The sequence below is a fragment of the Branchiostoma belcheri genome, unplaced genomic scaffold, assembly GCF_001625305.1.
Source record: "Branchiostoma belcheri isolate BF01 breed outbred unplaced genomic scaffold, Haploidv18h27 scaffold121, whole genome shotgun sequence".
Taxonomy (NCBI): Eukaryota; Metazoa; Chordata; class Leptocardii; order Amphioxiformes; family Branchiostomatidae; genus Branchiostoma; species Branchiostoma belcheri.
In genome coordinates this window covers 677,448-702,724 of record NW_017802614.1, presented here as the reverse complement: position 1 = coordinate 702,724, position 25,277 = coordinate 677,448, and the positions used below count along the sequence as shown (strand labels likewise).

General features: G+C 46.8%; 1 protein-coding gene across 1 annotated transcript in view; it reads left to right on the top strand.

Annotated features, from left to right (window-relative positions):
• LOC109463003 (zinc finger protein 608-like) overlaps positions 1–24,768 on the top strand; it is a 32,700-nt gene extending 7,932 nt beyond the window's left edge. The window contains exons 2-7 of the mRNA XM_019759650.1: positions 3,172–3,445; positions 17,116–17,203; positions 18,325–21,236; positions 21,374–22,351; positions 23,073–23,142; positions 23,600–24,768. Coding sequence (XP_019615209.1) covers positions 3,172–3,445; positions 17,116–17,203; positions 18,325–21,236; positions 21,374–22,351; positions 23,073–23,142; positions 23,600–23,606 — 4,329 coding nt within the window. The 3' untranslated portion in view covers positions 23,607–24,768. The remainder of the gene's footprint in view (positions 1–3,171; positions 3,446–17,115; positions 17,204–18,324; positions 21,237–21,373; positions 22,352–23,072; positions 23,143–23,599) is intronic.
• The last annotated feature ends 509 nt before the right edge of the window (positions 24,769–25,277 follow it).

Genomic DNA, 25,277 nt, shown 5'->3' with positions numbered 1-25,277 from the left:
CGTGTCCCAATGAAGAAAGATTATCACATTTGTTTGCACAGGGAAACTAATAAAATACGTGACAGAGACAAAAAGGAATGACCTTGTACACACACATCAGTACGTAGCTCAAAATCGTTCGTGGATCGATGGCTACGCGCATGATATCAAGGACATTTGTGCATTCCGTGATAAAACATGGCCTACACGTTTATTCAAATTACAAAGTATATTTGCATATCTCACGTGTATAACAGTTAGCTTAACATCTGACCCGTATGTACACTAGCTGCAGGCAGATATCACGACTCTCATGACTATGCTAATGACGAGCTCGTTCTCAAACGGTGGAACCGTCCTTATCATGTGGAGAGATCTCTCGGCTGTCCATCGCAGCGCGATGATGACGTCAATAGAGTCTTAGGTGAGATCGCAGCCCAAAAGATGAGATCGCGCTTTCAGATGTGAAATGATAGTAATATCTTATCAAGATTATTTGAAAAGGTTATTTCTATTTATTTATTCTTTATGTTTTGTTAGTAAGAACGACACGTTTTCCCATCTTATGGGACTGCAACATTTAGTCACATTTAGTCAAATTTTCCTTTGATCTATCTAAAGATGTTTCAGAGTTAGCACTACTTTATATTATCAGACAGGAGTCTTTGACATAACTAGAGATAAACCGAGAAATAAATGGGGCAAGGAGCTGCAGTATGTTTCCTCGCACGATCATGATCACTGGGGAATAAATTGAGACCGTAGGCGAATCAGCAAAGCTGTCTTTACACACTCTACACCTCGCGTGTAATCTACTGGTTTGCAATCTCTCCCGTGAATCAAATCCATTTTGGATCAAGCCCAAGACCGTTAAAGATTTGAATCGCAAAATGCACGCCTTGGTACCGACAGAGCTGCTGTCATTTTAAAAGGGAACTGTAAAAATCCACACTTACAAAAAAACGCCACACAGAAAGGCGGCTAACAGACTGTTCAGTAAGCTTAAATACTCTGAAGAACGGAAGATTCTGCCACCCGGGCGCCATTCCTGCACTGACCATACTATTACTAACACCCTACTAGCCGCCGGTCTAAACTGTAAGTCCCTGAAGCTCCCTCTCACACAGCCATCAGGAGAAGTTCCTCCAGCTAGTCTACCTTAATACGGAGAATAACAAAGTGCTGTGCAAATGTCTACAGAACGCGCAGTTCTTCATGCTCTTATCTCCGTGCCAGTCGGGCTCAACAGACGATTTCAGCCGGCATCAGCCCGTCCCGGTTGCGCGGCACAGGCCTGCGAAAATCGAATCCTACCCGGCTAATAAAGGCTACCTGCACGCCATCGGTAAACCAAGAATAAAGATTTCCTTAATCATTTTGACACAGTAGGTCACCCCGGCGCTGCGTGATGTATGAAGGTTCTGATAAGGCTTTGATAATGATCAGCCTTCGGAGATGATTTGCTTCCCGTTCTATTTCCCTGCGGTCATTGCTATTCTGCACATGTTACGACCTATCCAATAACTCCGGTAGCTCCCGTCTTGCTGTCTCACTTCAACGAGCTCCAGCGAGGAGGGACGGTCTCCAGTGAGACTAGAGGCTGGGGCAAGTGCACTTAACAATTTCACAAGGGTTGCTGTAATAGCCTTGTCTTATTACTTCTGCTACCTGGACAGCTAGATTGGTATGAATGGATTATAGATCAGCCGGGGAAGATTTCATTCACGGTAGTGATAAACAAAGAATAAAATGATACGATGAGTCTCAGTGACCTAACCAACCCATCTAATCCTTGGCTTTTAAAAACTATATACTAAGATAGTTTCTTCCATATTGAGCTTTCCTGGTCACAAAACTCTGGCCGACTGTCAACCGAGTTGTCGCCATGGCATGTTGATCATCCAGGGTGTGTAAGGCCCTGCATTTGGAATCATACGATCTGGCCTTCCTTTTTGATACCGTAAGTTTTCCCTCTGTTTGACGCTGGGTGATATATCCACAGACGATAGAAGAGGCAATCCACAGTGATGTAGTGGATCTGTTCCCGCGCCCGGCCCGTAACGGCCGCGGTGAGGCATCAACATGCAGCCTGTGTTGACCTAGATGCACACTGAAACTGAACAGAGCGATCAAAACGGCCCGGCAACGGAGAAATAGATGCATCTGACAAATCCTAACGACCCGGTGAGAATTGCTGGGAATTTGCTCGCTACCGTCACGTAGGGGGTTTTCAACTCAGCGTTAAATTTTTATCAAACCACCCAGACAAAAATTAACGGGCGAGGCGGTGTGTGGGAAGCGTGCGGACCGTTGAGTTGGCTCACGTACAGTGACGTCTGGGCGTCGTTAATAATAGACTGACTGGCAACTTTTCGTCATTTCTCACACCATTTTTTTGTGTGTTATTTTTCTTTAAAGGTTAAACCAAGGCATAGTTTTCAATTATCAAAAGTTTGTGACAAATTTGGTCTCCGGCCTTTGACGCTGACTATCTGAGCAGAATTTGGCGCCCTGACGAATTGTCAAGTTTAGAGACCAGGAGGACTCCACCAGCCCTGGTGAGAGAGGATATGTCTCGTCTGCCCGACATTTCCCGCCACATTAATCTCTCTGTCGGCGCAGAAAATTTAATTTGGACATGCAGGCAACGCGCGACGACTGCCAAGGAGGCCAGCGGTCGTTTGTCGTCGGTATGTCATGCGTCATGTTCCTCCTCCACCCGCGCATCATAGCTCCATTTCCAGCCAGAAAATGATCGCTGTTCACCCGGCCCTCTCTAGTCATGAAACATTCGTCGATCACAAGAAACTAGGGCACCCTTTTCGATTTTTCCCGAAAGTGACGTACGTGGCAGAAGACAAATAGACGCAGTACGTCGTCCGCATATCTTTTCTGACTCGGATTTGGTCCATGGCATCCTTCGTACCTTCTACCATATGGCCTACCGTTCTGTGATTGGTGCTGGCCTTATGTTGAAAATTTTTGGTTATTTACACACTGGTAAATTTTTAGCGAGACGAAAAATTTGCTTCAGTTTCTTCCGTAGTTTTTTCGTGCACTCTCTCACCTTTTTATGTGACGGTAAAACTGGAGTAGACGGACATGGAGCACAATTTACGATTTTATGAATATCAATATTTGATTTACTAGAAGATTGAAATAAATTGCTCGTTGTTGTTGTTTTTTCAATAGGGTCAGTCTGGGGCAGAGAAGACGAAGCAGTCCAATAGTACACCCCTGATGCCCCCACCCCCTCCGCCGCCTCCCCCCACCCCCTCGCCCATCTCCGCTCAGTCTCCGGTCTTCATCCCCTCCGTGCTGCCCCCGACCACACCCCCGTCCGTGCGCCATGTCGGCACCAACACCACCGAGATCGGCGTGGTGACGGAGCCCGAGTGTCTGGGACCATGTGAGCCGGGAACCAGCGTCAACCTGGAGGGGATCGTGTGGCACGAGACCGACGGAGGTACGGTACTACTAGTATATCATCTCTCTACTTAGCCTAATGGAGCTTCTCTGGTTGTGTCTCTTTGCGTATAAAACTACTGTAACGAGGCCGAGAGAGAGATCTTTCGGTTTCTTTCCCCAACACTACACACAGTGCTCATGCACATATCTAAAGTTTCCAGTATTCACTGAAAGTTGTTAAATCAATAACATAAAAGCGTACTTTTGAACGGCATCCAATTTCTATGTAGACTTGTGAGGTCAAAGCGTGACCAAGTAGCCTTGCCAGGAAAGTTGTGGGAAGTTATATTGTGTGTAGTATTCTGCCACGAGTCAGGTCAGGCTACGCACGAACTCTGGAAGTAGCATCGTTCTTTCTGAGTCAGAGTAGTAGCGCTACAGTAGGTGATTGTGCCCAGCTGGCTGAACGATCATCGTGTAGACGATTCCCGTAACGTCACGACATAGACAGACCCACAATGACCTCAATTTCGTAAAACAATTTCTACAAACCGCCCCCTTCATGTGTTACGTGGTTATGTAAAATTTCATTTGTCACCAAGTGGAGGAACCTTCCTCCCCCTCCCTCGTTTGAAATGATAGTTATCTGGCTGAGAGCCGGCGGTCAGGTTGTGCTCTTTGTGCTCTACTGTACCCCGCACGTTCGCACTCTGCCCGATCTGTAGGCACGGAGCTCCGGAATCAAATTAATCCCCCATCACCCGACTGCACCATCGATCTCTCTCAGTCCTCCTTCCTCGGTAATCTGCCCGGGTTGTACGGCAGCAGCCATGCATTATTTACTAACCTATCTGTGCCGGGACGATATCTCCCGCAGCACGTTATCAGGACCAGGATCATGTGAAGTGTATTATGGGCCCGCGATCAGAGTGCCCCAACATTTTCTGTTCCCTTTAATTCCCGATCTGTCGTCCCATTATCATAAAGGCTTCTGTGCAGGTATTTTTAAGAGGGATCGAAAGACCGATAAACCTTCCGTGGAGGCATCCCCAGAGCGTTAACAATCCATTTTGCTCTCGACCGTTAATACACTCTGCTAGGCACCGGGGTAACATGGACTTAACGGGGAAAGGCGCACGCCCCCGAAAGGCACTTGTACATTCTGAGCCCGTTCTAGCTCAATATGTACACCGGAGGCTACATGATACCCCGTGCTTTTATACTTTTTCATCCATATATCGGTATGTCTAAGACAACGTGAAAAAGCCCGTTTGGAAACGTCTCGCCATAAACGTCTATCCTACAGTTCAGTTGTCCCGCCGATTGCTGTAAGGTTTTATTTCAGATTTGCTCGACTCGTGGTCCGTTCAGTCGCCTCCGGCGCAGATCACAGATTCGGGTGAAATATCAGCCGTCACGCACCGGTACACGCCACCAATAACTCACCAGCACTTCTAGTCATCCTAATATCCGGTAGTGCTTAGCCCATCGACGACGTTCCAGGGTTTTCAAGACCAGCATCATGTCCTTTCCTGGACAGGGACATGCGGCATGTGATCATCTCACATGGCCCAAACAACGCAGGAGAATAACAATTAAGTTGAAGTAGTTTATTGGATTGCATTAATCCGAGTGCTATTTTGTTTCATAGCCATGCGCTTTTTCATGTGATGTTGTTTATTTAAAGTTGTTACGCGTACGACTTACGGATATTCAGCCCAAGGGATGTATGTAAAACCTTAGCGAGAGAACGCTGCTGTGGTGACATTTAAACGAGCTGCCGTGCATGGCAATGTCAACTTCTCCAGTCGGCTCCGTCTGGGTGAGATGTACCGTGTTTACTGGCGTGAACACTGAGCCACTGAGGCAAGACGTAGGCGACGGAAAGAACTTTAAGGCGTCTTCGCTAATTAGAACAAACGACGCAAACCACGTCGTATCTACATAAATGTTATAGAGCCAATCTTGCATTCGCCGGTTGAATCCTTTATCCGATTTCCCGCTCCGGTGGCCATCTGAAGCCGGTATGTTCTGTGTCGGTGCCGTTCCTCTGAAAGCCCGTTCAGGCGCCTGTGTGTGCTTCACCATACCATCTCCTTTCTCCTCCAATCAACTCGACTGCCATTCCTTAGGGTCCTGTCAGCGCCAAAATTTGAAAAGAGCCGGCGAAACGATTCTCTCGCCTCCATCGATTCCGGCTAATTGCCCCGCGAGGCCCTGGTTGCCGCAGCACATATTGAAGTGTGAAATCATAGCCGAAGCCAGCCTTCGCTCCGGCTTACGGTCGTCAGAATAAACTCTCTCCTTCGATACTTCCTCGGTACCAGAGCGCTGTTTCAGTTGTTTTATGGAAGCCACTTGTCGGCACCGTAACTTCAGCAGTGTGAGATTTCGTGGTCCGACTTGGAGCGCTAAGTAATCGGGGGGATGGTTGTAAAAACCGGATGTTTCTACAACTGAGTTGTCCATGGAAAACACTCAGAATTCATATTTGTTGGAACTTTTTGGTGGTGTTTTTATTCGGTACCTTAATTTAATTGATAACGAAATACAATAATTTCACAAAGCCATCACAGATCTATCTACAGTATTTCTACCACATGGATATCACAATGGTTGCACGTTGACGACTGGAATATCATGTTGATGATATACAGGTATTTAGTAATAACCAGAAATACCCGGTTCAACCCGCTTGTATTTGTTATATAAGGGCGTACATATAAATGGGCTAATTACAGTTGTTGATATAAATACAAAGAAAGGTCATTGACAGTGCCTGTAACTTGCAGCTGCAAATCTGCGTTTTTATCGGGTTATGTTTCAAATGTTTAGCAATAATTACATTGTCAAGTGACAGTAACTACAGGCACACTGACATGCATATGTTTTAAAACGTCGCCTTATCTATGATATCAACAATCAATTCATTCGAGGCACTTCTGGTAGATAGGAAGTTGAATCTGAAACTAGATGGTCCCAACATTTTCTGCAGATATGATTTTCAAATATGGGATAACGTATGGTAAATTTGATTGTAAAATTAAATGGTTTCATTGCAGATTGAAAAACGAGACATTATGTCAGTTTACCATAAAACAGGAATATCATACCGTGACGTCTCCTGGGAAATGTCATGAGAAAGGATGCATGCACTCCGAAAGATCTGCTCCAATCATTTCACAAACCCTTTCCTAGATCCTAGCATCTTATTACCTTTACAGCAACACTAAGAGGATTTTCGGGATGTTTTTTCGCACTTTCGTTCGACAAGCCAGACAGAGCACAGGAGACTTAGAGGGTGGGAAGTCGTGAAAATGTTGGATTATTCTTTTTTTAACAAGAGTGGGTGTATGTGAGGGGAGGGGACAATAGTTCTTCTCAACGCTTCCAGGTAAAATATCATTTTTCTGTTGTTATTTCATACATCGCGTCCTCTGTGTTAGTAGAATCCACGTGTATCAGCATATTTTACACGCGTGTAATAAATATTTTGCAAACATGTAACATGGCGACATAAAGGTGGGGAATGTCCGGCTTACAATACCCCGTGGTTTTTACTACCCTGCCCGGCCCGCTGAGGCAGTGTTTGCGTGAGCGATAACTCAGCTCAGCCGGCCTATTGCTGTCAGAGCGCTCCGGGGAGCGGGAATGTATGGCCAGCTTAAAACTAACGTAATGCCGTGTTATGGGAACATTTGGATAGGGTAGCTGTCTCACGACGATCGTATCAGGAGATGATTGAAGTGCCATCAGAGGTATGATTTAAGAGAAGACCGGCGCTTCGCCGCCACAGCCGAGAGAGTAAAAACCGTCGGGCCGGCGCGAACATTTGTTATTCCAAGCGGGTGACACGGGTCTGTTCCCGATGTTATCGTTCCAAGATTTAAAGTGCAATCATACAAACGTTTTATGCCCATAGGTTCTGACTAATTGCTTCAGCGAGCTTGGGCTGTCATTGAGCGACGCGTTTACGCTGATGATACGAGATAAAGCCGCTTAATATAGAGTGGGATGTACGGGAGATTGATGGGTTTCTTTCCGTCCTCCAAGCAGTTTAATCCTACAGCGGCTGTGCCTGGCGCGGGAGATCGATCTCCGCACCGCCTTGTTGCGGCCCGCGAACCCTGTGGTAGAGCTCTCATCCCGGCAAAGTAAATACTCTGTATCCCCCCTTTTTACACATTCTGATGGAGTCCGGCGGTTCGGCCGGCCTTATGCCACGCAATATCTACAGTGATTACTGCGGAGCAAGTTAATTTTCCGCATGGAAATTAACGATCGCGTTGCTCACTGGGGATGTCGGGCGGCCGGATGCAGGCAGCCCCGCGCACTCTCTCCTCGGCCTCCCCACACAGACATCCGGGGCTTTAGGATGAATTGTTAATGTGTGAAATTGAAGGCACACCAACTGAAGCCGTCACGGAGGTTTTTCCCGAGCCCAGTATTAAAGCTACAGAACACAGAACATTGGAGTATTGCTCTCTCAATATCAAATACTGAATGTCCTTTAGGATTGAAAACTAACGCCAAAACGGTTTGTACTGAATGAACGTCTGGTAAGATAACTTCATAACATATAAGTTGTCCTAATCTCGGTTGGAGCCAAGCCAATGAATGAAAATACATTGAGTTAGCAATTGCCGAGTATATGTAAGGTAGATTTTAGATTCACTTCAATGAGAACAGACGTTTGATATTCCATCGCTGCACTGTGCTACATCGTTATTTGGGAGAAGGAGTGTTGAAAAAATGTCAGTATTTCAAGCTCTTTCAATCACGAACGTTGTGAACATAACTTTCATAGTAATTCTAAATTCGTTCTGGGAAGACCTGAGATACCCTGGCGCCGTGGCGGCGGGAAAAACGCACCGTGAAGAGCCACGGTTTTAACGACTGGCACGTCGAACGGGTTACACCGTACCCAGGGTACAGACGCAACCACTTTTCACAAGATCATTATCAACTCTTCTGTCGAATTCCCTTGTTCGACCGCCTGCCTAACTTGACAGTTTCAAGAGAATAGTATGATAAATTCTGTACCGTTACCGACCGTTCTCCCTCGCATGCCGTTACTTTTGATTTTATTCGAACTGATGGGACGTCTGAGCACATATTTGTGATCAAGTGTAATGGCGCCATTTTGAGTGGATATTGTGATGTCGTCTTATCAATGATTTCCTCGGACGTCCTTCCTACAGATGGCCTATTTCCCGCCCACACAGCTAACAACAATATGCACCAGATTTCTCCATTAAGTACTTTACATAGATATGGTTTCTGTGTAATTATCGAGATAAATCATGAAAAACTGTGGAATTTAAAAATGCGAGCGGGTTAACGACAATCACATGATTTGTTATCTTCCTAACCGCTCGTGTTGCTGCGGGATTAACCCATTTATCCGTCTAGCCGGCTCCATTCAACCTCATTTAGAGCCCGCTATGGATGGAATGTGTTACCGCTTGATATGCTCGAGGTACACCGGCATTCTCCTCAGCATAGGCAGCGTTTTATCGGGGTTGGTCATATCTTTGCTTACTATCCACGTCTTTCAAACATATCATCTGAGACAGTTATGAATTCAGAAAGAATAGAATCACACAGCTGTGTATGTATACTTGACCTGGAGTTCACTGATTGCAAAAATCTCTTCATTGACATTCAGCTCGATCTATCGTCTGACTTGAACAAGTATGACTGGAAGGGGCTATCACGCATGGTTTCTCTCATCGCCGCTGCTCATATTGTGTCAGACAGGACGACCACTTTTATCCAGAAAATATGCTCGGCGTACAAAACCGGACAGCCTATTATTGGCGAAGAAACAGTTTTCCTTCGTGATCTAACCTAAGTTTTATTTCATGTTTCGTCCTATATATATGGCGATCTGATATACGTAGCTTTCTTGGAGACTCAGTCAATACCTGGGTGTGGCTGGGAGAAATTGACATCTACATTCCGGTAACATAGAGCCGTGGTTTGGGCCTGTCTCTCTGACTGTATGGCCAGAACTCAGCAGTAATCATCGACAGCCATCTTGATTTAGGGAGGACTAAACTAGGACCGTCACACGTTTTAGATCCCAGTGATGTTCCTAAATATTTAAAAATAACAATAACCCATTACTATCAAGAACTTATCCGTACTGTGAGGTTTTTTTTTCAAAAATGACTAAAAAAATTACTCAAATTTTCCGTCTGCTTCAGTTCATTGAAAATATCAACAGTGTATCACAATCACAAATATGATGCAAATCCTTTGTTCATTGTTCCTGTTATCATTTCTTTGTTCCTGGTTCTCGTCAAAACAAATTTACACAAATTACCTGTCTGTTGTCGTGGACCGACGTTTTCCCGAAGATCAGTTTTTGTTTTGACTACACGTTTTCCTCACGCCGCCTCTTCACGTGAGGAAAAGACAAGAAGCGGTGTTACTAAATCACGGGACGCCAACAAAACTCTCAACAAAGACGTCAGTAAAACTAGAACGCCTTGTCTGGAGGATGAAATCATTCATCAGAGAAGTTCAGCGACATCTTTGAGCGTCAGGTGTCAAAGCTTCACGAAACACGGTGATATTTTACAAAATGTCAGACTATATACCAACCGGCCGCAGCACCCGGGCAACCCTTACACATGTGAGAGCTCGTACAATGCCCACTCCGAACCCTACAGACTCGTGGCATCTTCAAAAGGCTGCTTTCATCGTAAGGGCCTGAATGACGCACGTAGTCCAACTGTTCAGACTTAAGTTGTTCTCTTATTACTGCATCTGAGATATTAACGATGAAAACAACGAGCTCAAGTAAACTCACCTCACACAAGTCGAGAACAACTGAAGGTGAAGTTGCATGGCGTCGTTCCGGCCTGCGTTACTCGCGGGAGTGTTACGTACGGAGGGTATGTAGAGATATCAGTCAGTGAGATGTGGTATCTGGGAGCCATAAACACGTAGGCTGAACGCCTGCAACGTACCGGATTGAAAGGTACAATAGACCTTGCAGGGAAGCGATTTGGAAAAATGAGTCTTTTATTACCTAGGAAGACCTCGTCGAGTTTTTACATGTTTCCTATACAAACCTTTATTTATTTGTCATGTTCATGGCAATAATAAATGAATGAAATGCCTTTATTCTACGAGCTAAATACAGGTCATGGTGATACAATTCTATGTACAAACAGTGATACAAGTCTGTTATCTTACTACATCTATAGCATGCTAATATGTGTAGGTTCAGCTTCTTCTCGCGTCTGAAGACAGCTGTAGGTCTCCATAATCATCGGTCACTAAAAGGCAAACATGATCGACAAGTTACACTGTGCCAATGTGCCACTGTGGACCCACCACCACCACTATCACAACGCACGACGAACCCGAACGCGCGCACCGCCAGATCAGAGGCCCTCCCCCCAAAACACAATAATTGCACTGGCCCCGATCGATACGCCGGTGAAAAGAGATGGCTTTATGAAATGTTAGCCCAGGAATTAATTTGTAGCCAATATGCGGAACATTAGCCTGTCTTGTACTCAAATTTGCAACACGTCATGAAAAATTGATTCGTGGTGGCTGATGTATAGATCTAGAGACTGCCGGTATGTCGGTTGAACGTAGACTGCTGGAGGACAGAGGTGTCTGGGGCTACTTCTGACCATGGGAGCTGGCCTTTCTATGTCCAGTTGTTTCTATTAGCTTTCGCGCAAGAGATCAAAATTCGTTCATGATCCGCGGTCTTAAAGGCATCCTGTGCAATTTCAAAATAAAATCTTTAGGATGAGAAAATCTGTCTGATATCAACATATACGTAAACTGCCATTTCTTTAGCACATTTTCGCCATCATTTCATACTTCAAGTGTTTGAAATAGCCCCAAGGCAAGCTATGTGAAGCATATTTTTTATTGATCTCCCATACAGGCTTGAACCAGCCTGTGATACAAAACAAGCAACCGTTTTCGGTGAAGGACATCGCATTTTTGCCTCACAGATATCAGCATGCTATGTGATAGGATTGAGTCAAATTACTTAAGAATGACCATGAAATTGACTTTGCCACCCTGAAATTGATTGGATGCCTTTAATTTAACCATGGTGTGATTTTTTTACCTCCATGATTCAACGAAATGTGTCCTGTAGGCAATTGGCAAATGCTATGTATCTTCCACTGAAATCATCGTGGTTGTCGCTACATTCAATTTTAGCGAAACATGTGTAATAGCCGATACAATACACAAATGTGTTGGGAAAGGGTCAAGGATCGTCCCCTAACTTTGTCACGAAGGAAACCTTCAAACAACTCCTCTAATCCATACCTACCTCTTCCCCATAGGAGTAATCAGGCATTTGCCGTTGTTCCTTTTGTCCCTGACTCTTGATACTAGTCTTGTCCACCAGTGTAGATAGTAAACCCAAACGAGGACACGCCGTTCCAGTGATCGGTAACCGGTTTGCAGTATTTCTGTGCTGGGGAAACCATCGGAGAGGATGCACGTCCTGAGGCGAACTCATTTCCAGCTGAGTCGAGTGAGGTCATTCGTGTAGAGTGCCTTTTCCAAGGGCAAAGCACATGGGCCGGCTATAGTCAGTCGAGTGTGGCCGAACGCCACCATGACGTCACCACGCCAGGCCAAGTAGGACAAGTACGGAAAGAACCCACCAACTCATGACGTCATCAACACGTAGAACCACTATGCAGTTTTCACCCTATACAACACGTATCCTCTCACGGGCAGCACTCCAATTGGAAACGGCGCACCCCGAGGCGAGGATTACCTGCGTCGTGAAAGGCTCTCTTCATGTCATCACTACGTAAACGGGCGTCTTATGATGGTACGCGCTTTAGAAGTGGATTTCTGCTTTGTAGATAGGCATCATTAGCGGGCCCGCGGGAAAAGATTCTGGGCTAGCTCCTAGCAACTTCACTGCGGGTCCCTTTCAAAATGTATAGTTCAAGCCCGTAAATTCTATACAGATACCTTATTCTTCCTCTAAAGGGTACAATCTGTCTGTGTAGCAAATGAAACTCCCCCGTTAGTTAAGATTCCTGCGTCAGCAAAAGATGACGTCACAAATGGAACTTCCCCTGTCCTGGAATTCCCTGACTTGGCAAAACATTACGTCACTTGGTTACGCCCCGTCCACGTGCAAGCAAATCAGAACCCAAATTAACCCTTTCGGCCTTATCTATGTAAATTAGTTTCATGTCTTAAGACGAAACCCGGACCGCCTGGTCAGTCTGGAGCCACAATTCTGAGGTTGGACACCGCGGTCCGGAGGTCATCTGCACGAGGGCGGCGACACAGCGACAGTTAGCTTAATTTTGGTATCGTCTACTTTAGTGGTTACCGCCCCGGTAACTCGCGCCCTCAGCCGTACCGGTGAGTGTCTTTGCCCTAGCCTTGTATTCCCGTAGTATAAATTGCCCCCCTTTTGGAAACTGTTACTGCCTTAAATTGTCCCATTGCAAACTTGTATGGTTATATATATTGATGTACTTCCTTGTAAAGTGACCTGCGACGAATAAACAGAGTTGAAGCGAGAATCGTACCCTGGCTTGGTGTGGTGTGGTGAATCCTGATTATTTAAGAGCCCAGATCCTACCGCTAGACATATGTGACAAATGGTTCCCACACCGGGAATCGAACCCGGGCCTTGGCGGTGAGAGCGCCAAATCCTAACCACTAGTTGTAAGTCTAGTTTGCAACATGTTTCTTTTACTCGCATGATAGTAACTTTTACTGCTGGCTGCTAGGATGGCTGAACAATAGATAACTTTGTCAGAAAGACTGGTTGTAGCAACTCAGTTGCCACAATGCCATAGCCATGCACAATCACCCATGTATTGCAGAGAGCGGGAAAATATGACGTCATGCCATGTCATAATACGAATGCTTCTGATAGGCTGTCGCATGCCCTAACGTTGCCACCCCACATTCCTCCGCTTTGTGACAGAGAACACAGCATATCAAGGGGACTAACTACTGTGTCCACTCTGTGAGCTTTATGTCTTATGCCTTGGGTAGCGGCTGCCATCATGACCCACAGACCGTCACTGAAAGCTATGTTTTCCTATCACACCCAAACCACTGAGATCTAGACTCTATCCAAGCTGACACCGTGATTCAATACTGCCACGCTACACAGGAAAGTCTAGAAGAGTAACGTTTTAATTTTGAGACCTTCCTTCGTGACCTACTTGCGACATGTGCGTCCACATAGAAACCCGCTCGTGTGCATTCAGCACACCAGCTGGGATGACTTTGAGTTCTATCAACCTGAATGACGTTTTCTTCACTGTTGAAACGAACGATCATATTTCAATCTTTGTTATCGATTGGCGGGACTAGATACGTGCCTGACTGATAGTGCCCTGTACGTCCTGACGCCGTGCCGAAAGTTTCAACCCCGGCGGTTAACTGCCCAATAAGATAATTACTGATCCGAAAAGCAGACTGCTCGTTGCAGCGCTGATCCGATAATGGTGTCAATGTCTCGTGCGCGTCTCCCGGGGCCGGGCTGCCGGAAATCCAGCCACATGTCACGGCGTGTGCCGTAATGAGCCGCTACGATGTGGGGAGCTTAATCAATGACTTTGGGATATCGTCCATCTATCTCGACAGGGAAAGGTGAACGGGGGGTTAACAGAGCCTTTTGTTCTGTGCTCGTTCAATAACATGTTGACATTCATGCTTGAAAATGGGCATGAAATAAACCTTCAAAATGAGAAGAACCAAAGGTCGTACAGAAGTGGTCACGAACCCAGCTGTAGTCGTCCGATTGGGATCACTTTTAAGACTTAATCATCACAAAAAGGGATGCGTTTGTATGACGTCTATCAGCTGAAGCGGCCTCATCCACTCATCTACCTTGTACTTTTATTTACGATGTAATTTCAACGCAGTTTAATGACGTGTCAGACTCCTGCTCGTTTTCTTGAGATCCGGCATATCTAGTTGTATCAACATGCGAGCCGCGTGCCCTTTTCTTCCCTTCCAGTTGTAAGGATTTCCAGCGCGATCTGGCTAGGCGGGGCCGCGCCAGCCAGCCTGTCTGCCCGGAGATGTCTGCGAGGCGGTTGTGGGCCGATGACTAATTTGGCGGATTTGATGAGGTTTTGGTACATCATCGACTGGCAACAAGTAATCGACGCGCAGTGCCTTCCAGGCGAGACACCGGAATCAATAGGCACTGTAACAACCAAACCCCAGTCATCTGGGATAAAGATATGTACTGGCGGCGAGGAGGAGAGAAAACAAGAGGAGACGTGATGGGATATAACTGTCTTTTCTCTAGAAATGGAACGAAAATGTGTCAGGGTAGTTTGAACACAGGCACATGCGAAACGTTTTGTTCTGAGCTCCTATATAGTATCAAAATATCCTGGTCAGGATTTTGACAGCCTGAACCGTTCCGATTGTCATATTTTAGGCTGGCCAAACCGTTCACATATCTTAAATCCAGGCCAGAACTTTTTCACGAAACCACCCTCCTTCCAATGCAAGATCAATTCTGGCGTGTCCAAGTGCCACGATATTAGATATTAGCCACACCTAGAGATTTTTCCCAACCAAAGAACAATCGCTCAAACTGAGGAGTAATTCACAAGTGTTCCAAGAAAATAAGAATGCTTTTATTTAATTTAGGTGTCTTGTTATTTCTTGAAGATGAGACTTTTTGTATTTGTCAGCTAGCAGCATGGCGTCTGTATGCCGATGAGCGCTCCTGGACAGGACCTGTACCGTTAGCAGTCCTCACACGTACACGGCAAACTCCGGGCGCCACTGCCCTGATAGAGCTCAACGCGGAACATTGTATACGTGCTTTAGCACCGCTTCAATCGCAAGATAGGTCTGCTAACGTAAGTCACGGCCTGAATATTGTCTTAGTGCCGTTCAGCTCTACCGTTGCATGGCTCCAGAACAGGAAGGAAGCATCATAAAGTGTCATCGACCGAAAATAGATCTTCATTGCCATTTACCTAATCCCCGCCCGGTCGGCCCCTATCCCAGGGTTGCCGGAGGTCACGCCGCTCTTTAAATATTCCAGTTAACGTGCAAATCACGGTGCGGACCGGCGGCTCGAGCGCGGTTCTGGCGAGCTGCGGAGATGTAGACGTAAATAGTTCTGGCAGGAGTGGGTCGTGAAAGGCGGCGGGGTGTTTGCGCGCACATTATAACCCAAGGGCGGAGGGAATTGTGTCGTTTCCGTCCAACCCGTGTTCCCGCGCTGCGAGATAAACGCACAGTCATCCCGTACATTCTCCAGCGGGCAGGAGGGAGGTCGATAGCTGGGAGAATGATCACCCGACAACTCGACTGGCGGGAATCATGTGCCATTAGCCCGCTCAGCCGGTAGCCTGGACATAAAATTGGCATTAAAACGGCGTCTGCTGCGATTGTCGTGCTAAATCTAATCAATAAATGGTCTTGGATGTCTGTTGGCTCTCATGGCGTCAGATACCTAGTGTTACCTCTTTGCTCTCTTGTGAAATTAAAGGCAACCAACATTCTACATAGAGAAAATCACAATAAACCTCACAAATATACCGGTAACAGCTGCGTTTATACACAGGAGGACACTTCATATCGCCTAGCATACAACACTGTTTGACTTTCGCACACTGAGCGGTGCAATGAAGAGATCGATATGCAAATATCAATATATCCTTCCTTCGTCTGTTCAAAGATCTTCTGCTGATATATATGATACATGTACCGTCCTAATGAGTGAGATCCTGTCGGGACCAACCCAGTTGACGCTTCGAAATCGATTTTCCTTTTTTTTACACCTCCACCACCGCTGTGCCCGCTCTGTTCTCCTGTGTTAAATCCGTCTGTTCCGTTGCCCGTAAATCGGGCCGGTGTAGAACATAACCCTTTATTTCTAGTGGCCGTGCGCTCATCCGTGCCTGACAGGGGCTGCCACTAAAAGCTGGTGCCGCCAAATCATCGCAGTAATTTGCCCTGTGGTCCGGGGTGGGCTGACCTCTCACTGGAAAGGTTCGTTACCCCGGCGGTGCGAGCGGACATGAGAAAACGAGGAAGTCGTTATGTTCCTTTGACCTTCAGGTTTTAGCAGAAATGTTTCTCTCGGCTGGGGAGTCCCTGGGGTGACGTGTAACAGCGGCAGTGGTGGTGAGAGGGACATCAAACACACCAACAATTCAACAGTCATGGGCAGGGCTCGTAATGTAACCGTCAGGAAGCGAAGCCTGTTTTCTTTTTATGTAGGATGTTTAATTCCTGCACCACAGGGCAGTCTCAAATATAATGGAGTGGATAAAAGATGGATTTCACATACAGGGCACCATCGTGTCCACAACATTTTCACAGGCAGGCAGTGTTTCGGGTATCACTGATGACCTGATCGCTCCGATGGCTCGACCCAGAGAGCAACACTATCATTGTGCTGCACTGAGCATTTTCATAATCATAACATTCGGTTCACAGTTATAAGGTAACATGGACATGTGATCCAGGATCAAGCATTATTATCGTCGTCTGCTAAGTCGGGCTCAGATCTTCGGCTACGTAGCATTTGATGGTTTTCAAAGTCTTTTGCTACGGAAGGTGTTAAAAAAGATACAGTAAAAAGGATATTACTTAAATGTAAGACTTGACATACTGTCATACACCCTGGCTGTGAAAAGGTCACTTCAGTGTTGTTTGGGTTGGGAGTTATGGACGCTTGACTTGTATTTTCAACTAGCTCTCCGTTTTCCCTAACAGGTGTTCTGGTGGTGAACGTTACCTGGCGGAACAAGACGTATGTGGGAACCCTGCTGGACTGCAGCAAACATGACTGGGCTCCACCCAGGTGAGTTAGTCTTCATCAGCACCTGAGTTTTCGCGTCTTTAGTTGTCACTTATTTGGTACGAATGTCTTTCTGAGCTTTCACTGCTTGACTTTTTCGTTATAAAGCACACACAGATGCAACACAAACAAACCATAAATCCTATAGAAGAGTTCAATCTAGTTATTGATTGGCCGGTACCGAGGGCTTGGATAGCAATCATGGTGACGGGGTGGGAGAATGCCGCGTCGGTCTGGCTAGATAAGGTTCAGGCACAGGCAAGGATCCTGACCAAGTAGAGAAAATCCGGAAATCTAATTTCGTATCTCTAACGTTCTGGCCTTGGTGCTGAACTGACGTCCTTACCACGTGGGCGATCGGTAAATCCCGCGGAAGATGGTCAGTATGCTGGGGGAACGGCTGGTTATCATTCCGACCACGTACGCAATGTAACCATAGATTGCCTGTCACAAACTGCCTTTTACTCCTAAGTAGGATTTTCTCTTTATCACCAGCAGAGCGCTATAATCAAAGCGTTAAGGTATCTTGGCTACTTAAAATGTGATTAGTGTTACAGCGCTTCTAAACACCGAGTGGAGTGATGCCGGCCGGTTGTGGAATATATGTTCGTCTTTTGTAGACGATCAATCAGTTTAGAAGGTTATAACTTGCTGCTGAGAGTTACGTTATTTGATTGGCCCTATAATAAAACGAATTCGCCGCCGAGAAATTGAATATTCACAGATGATCCTTCCAATGAAACAGCGCACGAGAAAAGAATCACATCAAATCTTAAATGGATCTTCGTAAGCTACGCTCTGTACGAAACTAATATGTAATCATTTGAACGTCCTGGCAATTAAGTGAAATATACAGCAATGCGTTTCGGTAGACCAAATATTAATGCAATAATGATGATCCTTAAACCAAATCCATGCCCGGGGGCTAATTGGAAGTGACAAGATAATAGCGTACCTTAACAGACAGTGAAGACAGCACAAGGTGTCTAATCTACTGTAAGACTCTGCATGTATATGCGTCATTGTTGCAGACAAATGTTCTCAAAATTTCTTTCCTCCCATGTCACAATTTTACTTAGTTACTTCCCCAGTTTTGCATACTGAAATCTTTCTTGTTTCCCCAGGTTTAGCGAGTCTCCCACGAGCGATATCGAATCCAAGCCGCCGCCGCCCCCTCCGGCCAAGACCAGCCGTGGGAAACGTGCCCGTAACAACAACACGTCCGGCGAGGACATGAGCAACTTCACCGAGACCCGCTCCTCCATCCACAGCAAGCTGCGCAACAACAACGGGAACGGGAGCAACGGCACGGGGAAGACTGGGCGGAAGGGGAGCAACAAAACCCCCACCAAGGACGACGACGGGAAGCCTGACACGCCGCCGGGTACCAAACGTAAGGCCAAGTCGTCTACTGACGGGGAGTCGGTCTCAAGCACGGACGAAGTCAAGCCTGCCAAGCGGATGAGGGCAAATTCAAGAAGTACCCCTACACCACAGAGCGAGGGGCCCGCACCAGCCCTGATAGAGTGTCCTCACGTGAACTGTAACAAAAAGTACAAACACATCAATGGCTTGAGATATCATCAGGCACATGCTCATCTGGAGGACACAAAGACGGCACCAGAAAACCGCAAAGAAAACAGTACAACTGCTGCGGCTCCATCCGCCCTGAGCTCTCTGATTAAAGAAGAGAAGCTCCTACAGCAGTGTATGGTCGCCATTCCGGATAAACTGAGAGAACTGGCCGACAGGGAGCGGCAGAACCTGGGGCCGACCGACCTGACCAAGAGAGAAGACGAGATGCCCAACAAAGTCCTGGACAGCTTAGAGAAGCTCGACAGTCTAAAGAGGAAAGAGCAAGATAACATACAGCTGAAGGAATCGGAGAGCTTGTTAAAGATCAAGGCTGAAGCAGCCAGTGAATACGATTTTCCAGGAGTTAGTTTCCCTACTGAGAAGCCAACAGCTAAAACGGCTGCTTCTTCAGGAAAGGGTAAGTTTGACTTCTTTGCCAGAGGAAGAGGTCCTCGCAGCCAGGGCCGGAGTAACTCTGGTGGGCCGGATGGTCGGGACAAGTCCAAGCTGGATCAGCACCCCGGCGTACAGAACGGCTTTCAGCACGGCGCGGAGGCGTTATCATCGTTCATCGGAGCACATCCTGCTCGCCACGGAGCGATTCTCAATAGACAGGCGGATCCAAGAGGGATTCCAAGTGCGAACGTAAATTCCATGGACGGGAAAGACTCCTCCAGCGTTGGGTCACCCACTGCGCCCCCAAACGTCAACGTGTTCCAACTCCCCCAGCAGCAGCACCTCATGGCGCAGCAAACCTCGGTCATTCAGAGCACCACGGCGCACACGGACAGAGACGTTACCGGGTTTGTGGAAAAATCCAAGACAGGAAACGACAAAGAGAAATCAAAGAGATCGCCCGGTAGTGCGGGGTCATCCAAGAGTGAGAGAACCGCCGGCAAGACTAAAGCGGCTCGGCCTATCGCTCCCGCTCCAGCAGTCCCCCACCTGATAGCAATCCCCTCATTCTCCTCTTCAAACGTAGCCGCTTCAGGGATACAAGCCATCTCCACAACCCCCAAAACACCCTCCACGTCAGCTCTGAAACCTATCCAGCCCAAACCAACAATCATGGGAGAACCGCCACCCCAAACCATATCTGTTCCCAACTTCAAGGAGAAGAAGCACAAGCAGAAAAAACGAAGTAAGGATAAGAATAAAGATAAGGAAAAAGACAGACTGTCAAAAGAGTCGAAGAGCAAAGAAGACACGAAGGGATCAAAAGCAAATGATACTCCCTGTAATCTATCCACAGAGCACTCTGAAGAAAAATCGTCTGGTAAGAATAACCATAACATAGCTCCCCAGAAAGTGGACAAATTTGGTCTTCCCCTTTCGAACTCTCCCAACGGCCACACCACTTTAACTGACGTGATAAGTTCCGTTTTGTTACGTGATGCTCAAGGAAGCAGCATCCCCTCCACCGTAAGGACGTTTGACAATAACAAGTTCTCTTATTCATCTACATCTACACCCAATCAGACGCCGCTAGTACAACAACTTGAATCATCGCGATCAGAGAGCGGTAGTCCTGCCTACTCGGACATATCTGATGAAGGAAACGATCCGAACAAATCCGGTGGAAGGTCTAAAACCTCTCGGCGAGTAGAAGATAGGGAGCCTGCTTCTACCAATCAAAACTCCGTCAAGACTGACGATGATGCTGAAATATCTTCAGGTTTTCAGTCTCACTACGCTTCTATTAGAGCATCTCACACTGCGACCAGTGCCACTGCGTCCTTACACAATCCACTAAAACGAGAGGCAGAAGGATGTGCTGATACCGACATGCATTCAAGAACACAAGAGCCGGATCATAAGAAATCACGGCCGAGTTCGGCCTCCTCCCGAGAGTCGACAACATCCCCAGATAAGCAGGAGAAGCTCCGACAGTCTCCTCAGCAGCAGCAACGACAATCACAGCATCCGGGCTATGCACAGTATCCTCACTATCAGTATCTCGCATACCACGGGTACCGCATTGACCCGGCCTACCACAATTACTTAACGGCCGCCGATCCACAGTACAGGCAACAGTATGAAAAACTCATGGAAGAACAACAGTCAAGATTCAGGGCTGACCAAGACCGGAAGGTCAAAGATTCAGGAAAAGAGAACTCCGAGGGGTCGAAGAGCAGTTCTGACTTCCGTGGTGAAGAAAAGGGTGATGGGAAGGAGTCTGACCAAATGGACGCCTCCAACCCACCTCAACTAGAGCCTATTAAAGACGCCAGAGCCAAGGAGGACTCGAAAGATGGAGAATCTTCCCCGGCCAGCAGTTCCGCTTCTTACCCCTCCCAGCCGCCCCCGCTGAAACGGGCTGACGACACGGACAGTCTGAAAGCCAAGCAGAGTGAGAATCACCAGATCATGAGGGAGAGTATTGCGCTAAAGGCACAGCTAGAGTCAGGCCCACGTAGGACGTCATCCTCATCATCATCCTCATCATCCTCATCCTCACAAGGTAACCATGTCACACGTCACGTTCAATGAAGTGTCATTTTTGGAACACACTTTTAGAACCGTTTGCAGGTCTTATGATTTGCCATTTTGCGTGTTTGAAGTGTGTCTACTTGTTTTTCTACCCTTTTGTCTGTACAGCAGCGATGGGCTTCGATCCCAGAATCCTGTACGCGCAGCAGCAGGAGGAGATGCGGCAGTACTACCTGTACCAGCAGCGGGTCGCGGAACAGCACAAAATGGAGGACGAGCGCCGGCGGCAGATCAAAGCTGAACACTCCCAGAACAGACTCGATCCGCAGCCCCGGCAGAACCACAGTCCGCGGACCGACCAGAAACAGCGGCACTCTGACGGCGGAGGCAGCCGGAAGGAGTCGGAGAAACCACCCGCTAAACTCAAGGAGCCCAGCTCGGGGCAAAGTAGTAGATCGTCAACGCCAAGCAAGAAAAGTCCAGGTTTATTGTCGAAGGAAGATGTAAAGGAAACTGAGCAATCTGCAAAGCATCTAGAACGTCGTCTGAAGGAAGGTCGGGATTCAAATGACAGGAAAAGCCAGGAAGGTAGAAGAGACAGTGGGTCCTCTGCACGCCAGGTTCCCTACCCTTACATGTCGCAGTATTCCTACATGCACCCGTATGCTGCTATGCACCTGGACCCGGCCTACAGAGGAATGTACCCCATAGGCTATGCAGGTGCTCCGTATGTCCATCCACAGTTCCGGTACCAAGGAGACCCGGCAGGTTCACCACAACAAGTCCTCGGCTCGTCATACAAAGGTCAGTCTGGTAACGCGCACGACCGGCCTCCCACCATGTCACCCGCCCCGGGGAAAGGCACGGACTCGCCAGACAAGCAGTCCCCGCCCAAGAAGACGCACACCATCTCACACTACCCCCAGCAGCCCTCTCCCAGGAAGGAGAAGAACGAAGAGCCTTCCGCCAAGCAGAAGTCGCCTCCGTCACCGGCTCCGAAGGAGACGTCCTCGGAGAAGCCCCCGGCAGAGTCCGGCGAGAAAGCCGACCGTAAGGGGACCACTCCACAGCATCACGTGCACACCCACCACCACACACACATAGGGGTGGGCTTCCCTGTTGTCGGACAGTATGACCCTTATAATGGTGAGTACAGACGTCTAATGTATGGGCTGATCTGTCCCTCCATTTAGACGCACACATTATAATTGTAAAGTTGAAAAGTCCACATTTTCCCATTTTGTGTTTGTGGGACGGCAAAATTCACGAGACATATTCAGTACATTCAGTACATACATTAGCACGACTGTTTGTCAAACCGGTGGTTGTGCACCTCTCATTGAACAGCGTAGACACTGTACTAGACAGCATAAGTAGAATCATCAGTAATGGTGTCACCAAAGTCTTTGGTGTAACAGTGGCGATTATTCAATAAACTAGTCTATATTCATTGCCTACCTACCCTCTACAAATCATAGCCAAAGTAATCGCTTGGTAGCCCTACAGTGGATGTACCACACGTTGTGATGATCTATTGAACCATCAGGCATTCAGATTGGTCATCACGTTCAGGAAATGTATTTGGCAGCTTCTCCAGTTTGCAAGCCGCACTATCAGCCATGAAAAACCGTCACGCTTCGCCTCAACAGAGCACCAGCCGCTTTACAATTTTTACTTCATCTTTACGACTGAATCACAAGCAGTGTGCCGCTCTACCACTGAATGGCGATATCGCGGGGATAGTTAGGTATGGGTAATCTTTCATCTTTAATGTCTCCACACTCACACGGGGGGTTTACGTACCACACAGATATCTATCAAACTTTATGACTTATAGATCTATATAACCTGTGTCTTCGTCTTTCAGCAGCAGTACTTTCTGGTCAGCAATCACCAGGCGTGGTCCATTCTCCCATGGCATCCTTTACACCACGTCGGTATGTCTACTGTACTCCATCATATCGCTATGGGTGATCCGTTTTAGGGCGACGGTCTGGTCTGATGATATCAAATATCATGCGTCAATGCGTACGTCAAATTGTACAATGATGTTACCCATTCTTCTTGTTGCCTCCTACGACCAGATCCACTTTTCTTTTATGTAGCACAAAAATTATGCAGTCGCTTTGCTCCTGATGGGGAGACATTCCCCCTTGCAAAGCTGCGCCCAATAGTATACGTGTAATGTTATTACCGCATCTCATCCTCCGCGACCACCGAAAACTGAACCTTCCTTGATTAGATTACATGTTAGTGTGAGGTGACCCCGCCTGAGTAAAGGCTGATCCCATTACTAAATGATAGAGGAAATTATCGATTTTTCCATTTTCTGCATCCTCTGCCTCCCTGCAGTCATACGGAGTTGACCTTCTTGTCATTTTTACCTCCTTACAGAGAGTAGAGCGTGCCGAGAGTTCAGCCTCGCGCTGGTACCTCCACAGCCGTGAGAAGACATCGGAATGCAGATCACATTGTAAGCACCGTTTGATCACGTCGACTCCAGTCGCTGTATGCATGACCTGCCCGCACTCCGTGGAAGATGTCCTTATTTCTCGCCGCACTGCTCAGAAGTGTGGAGAGAATTCGCAAAACGTCTCGCTGGTCGCGGAGGGAGTCAAGTAGCCAGTAGAAGACGATCAAGAATCAAGAAGCAGCGGTAGAAAAAGTGAACTCCGCACTGCAAACGTCTATGTTAAGTCTATGTGGAGTAACCTTGACTGTCTCGCCAAGGACACGGCCGTCTCCAGTACATATTCAGGCGAACAGTTACCGCCGATGTTGTCTCCCTAAATGTCACAGATTATACAGCTTTATCCACCTCTGCTCTAGTGACACTTTTCTGTCTCTCTGCAGTAAATATTCATTTATTGTGTCGGCATAATTAGACAGTTGAGTGGAGTTGTAAAATCCTACGGGAATAAGGTCCATGGAGTGCCATCAGTGACGTTTTATGACGACTCAGTTTTATTATCATGCAGCGTTTTGGTTTCAATCTAAAAAGCCTACAACGATGTAAATGAGAAGGTTGCTGTTTGATTAACTAGAGAATTACGATGGCTGCCTACTCGTAGTGATGTATCTGAATACCCAGAACTGTGTACGAAACAAGCCGGAAAAAAGTAGCACAAGAGAAAACAGCATAGACTACCCATCAGAACTGCCCTGTACATAATCAAGCTCTAATGTGCATGTTTGTATTGTGGTGTCTGAATGGGTATTGACTGACTGCTGTGCAGTTAGAGTTCGTCATGTTTATGTATGTATGTATGTATGTATGTATGTATGTATGTATGTATGTATGTATGTATGTATGTAAATATTCGCAAATGTTATCGACTACCGCTCAGAACGCAGTGACTGTAGAAGTGATGGCTAAATGTTGCGCTACTATAAGGCAAACCTGCCCAAACCCCTGCACGAGACCTCCCGTTAAATATGTCCGTGACGTTCGTTGGCAGCAAAATTAGAAAATATTGTCTTCTTACAGGAGCAATGTATCATAGGATTTGAAGTGGTTGCGTTGGAGTGTTGCATGGAGGTTCGATATAATAAATTAGTTTTATGTAACAAAAGGCTTTGTTGATGCTGTGTTTTGTGCGATTTGTTGACAGATCTGGATAAGTACCAATGCTTACTTTGAATAACAGAATGCAGCGGGATAGCAATGAGCTTGTGACTAAGGTACGGGTTCATGTAGGAAATGCACACCGGTAATTATGAAGGATAGAGTGGAGATTCTGCATTACTGAGAATTGCATTAGCATCGTCGTAATGTTGAGACTCCTGCAGACTGGCGACTGGCGAAATCATTCATTCTGTGAGTAATTCGTGCCAATCTTCCCCCGGGGAGCGAGAAATAAAACCCGTAAAGCCTTGTAATGATTCTGTTAAACCACACATTCTCACGACCATAACGTGCATAATTACGCCATGCACACCTCGTGCATACAAACCAGCCAGACTGACGGGTCTTCTAGGTTTGGTTCCATCGTTTAAACCTTATTCTTCATCCAGTTTTAATCTGAAATACAGAGATACGAAAAATATATAAATCGTTCCTTGAAGGTTAACT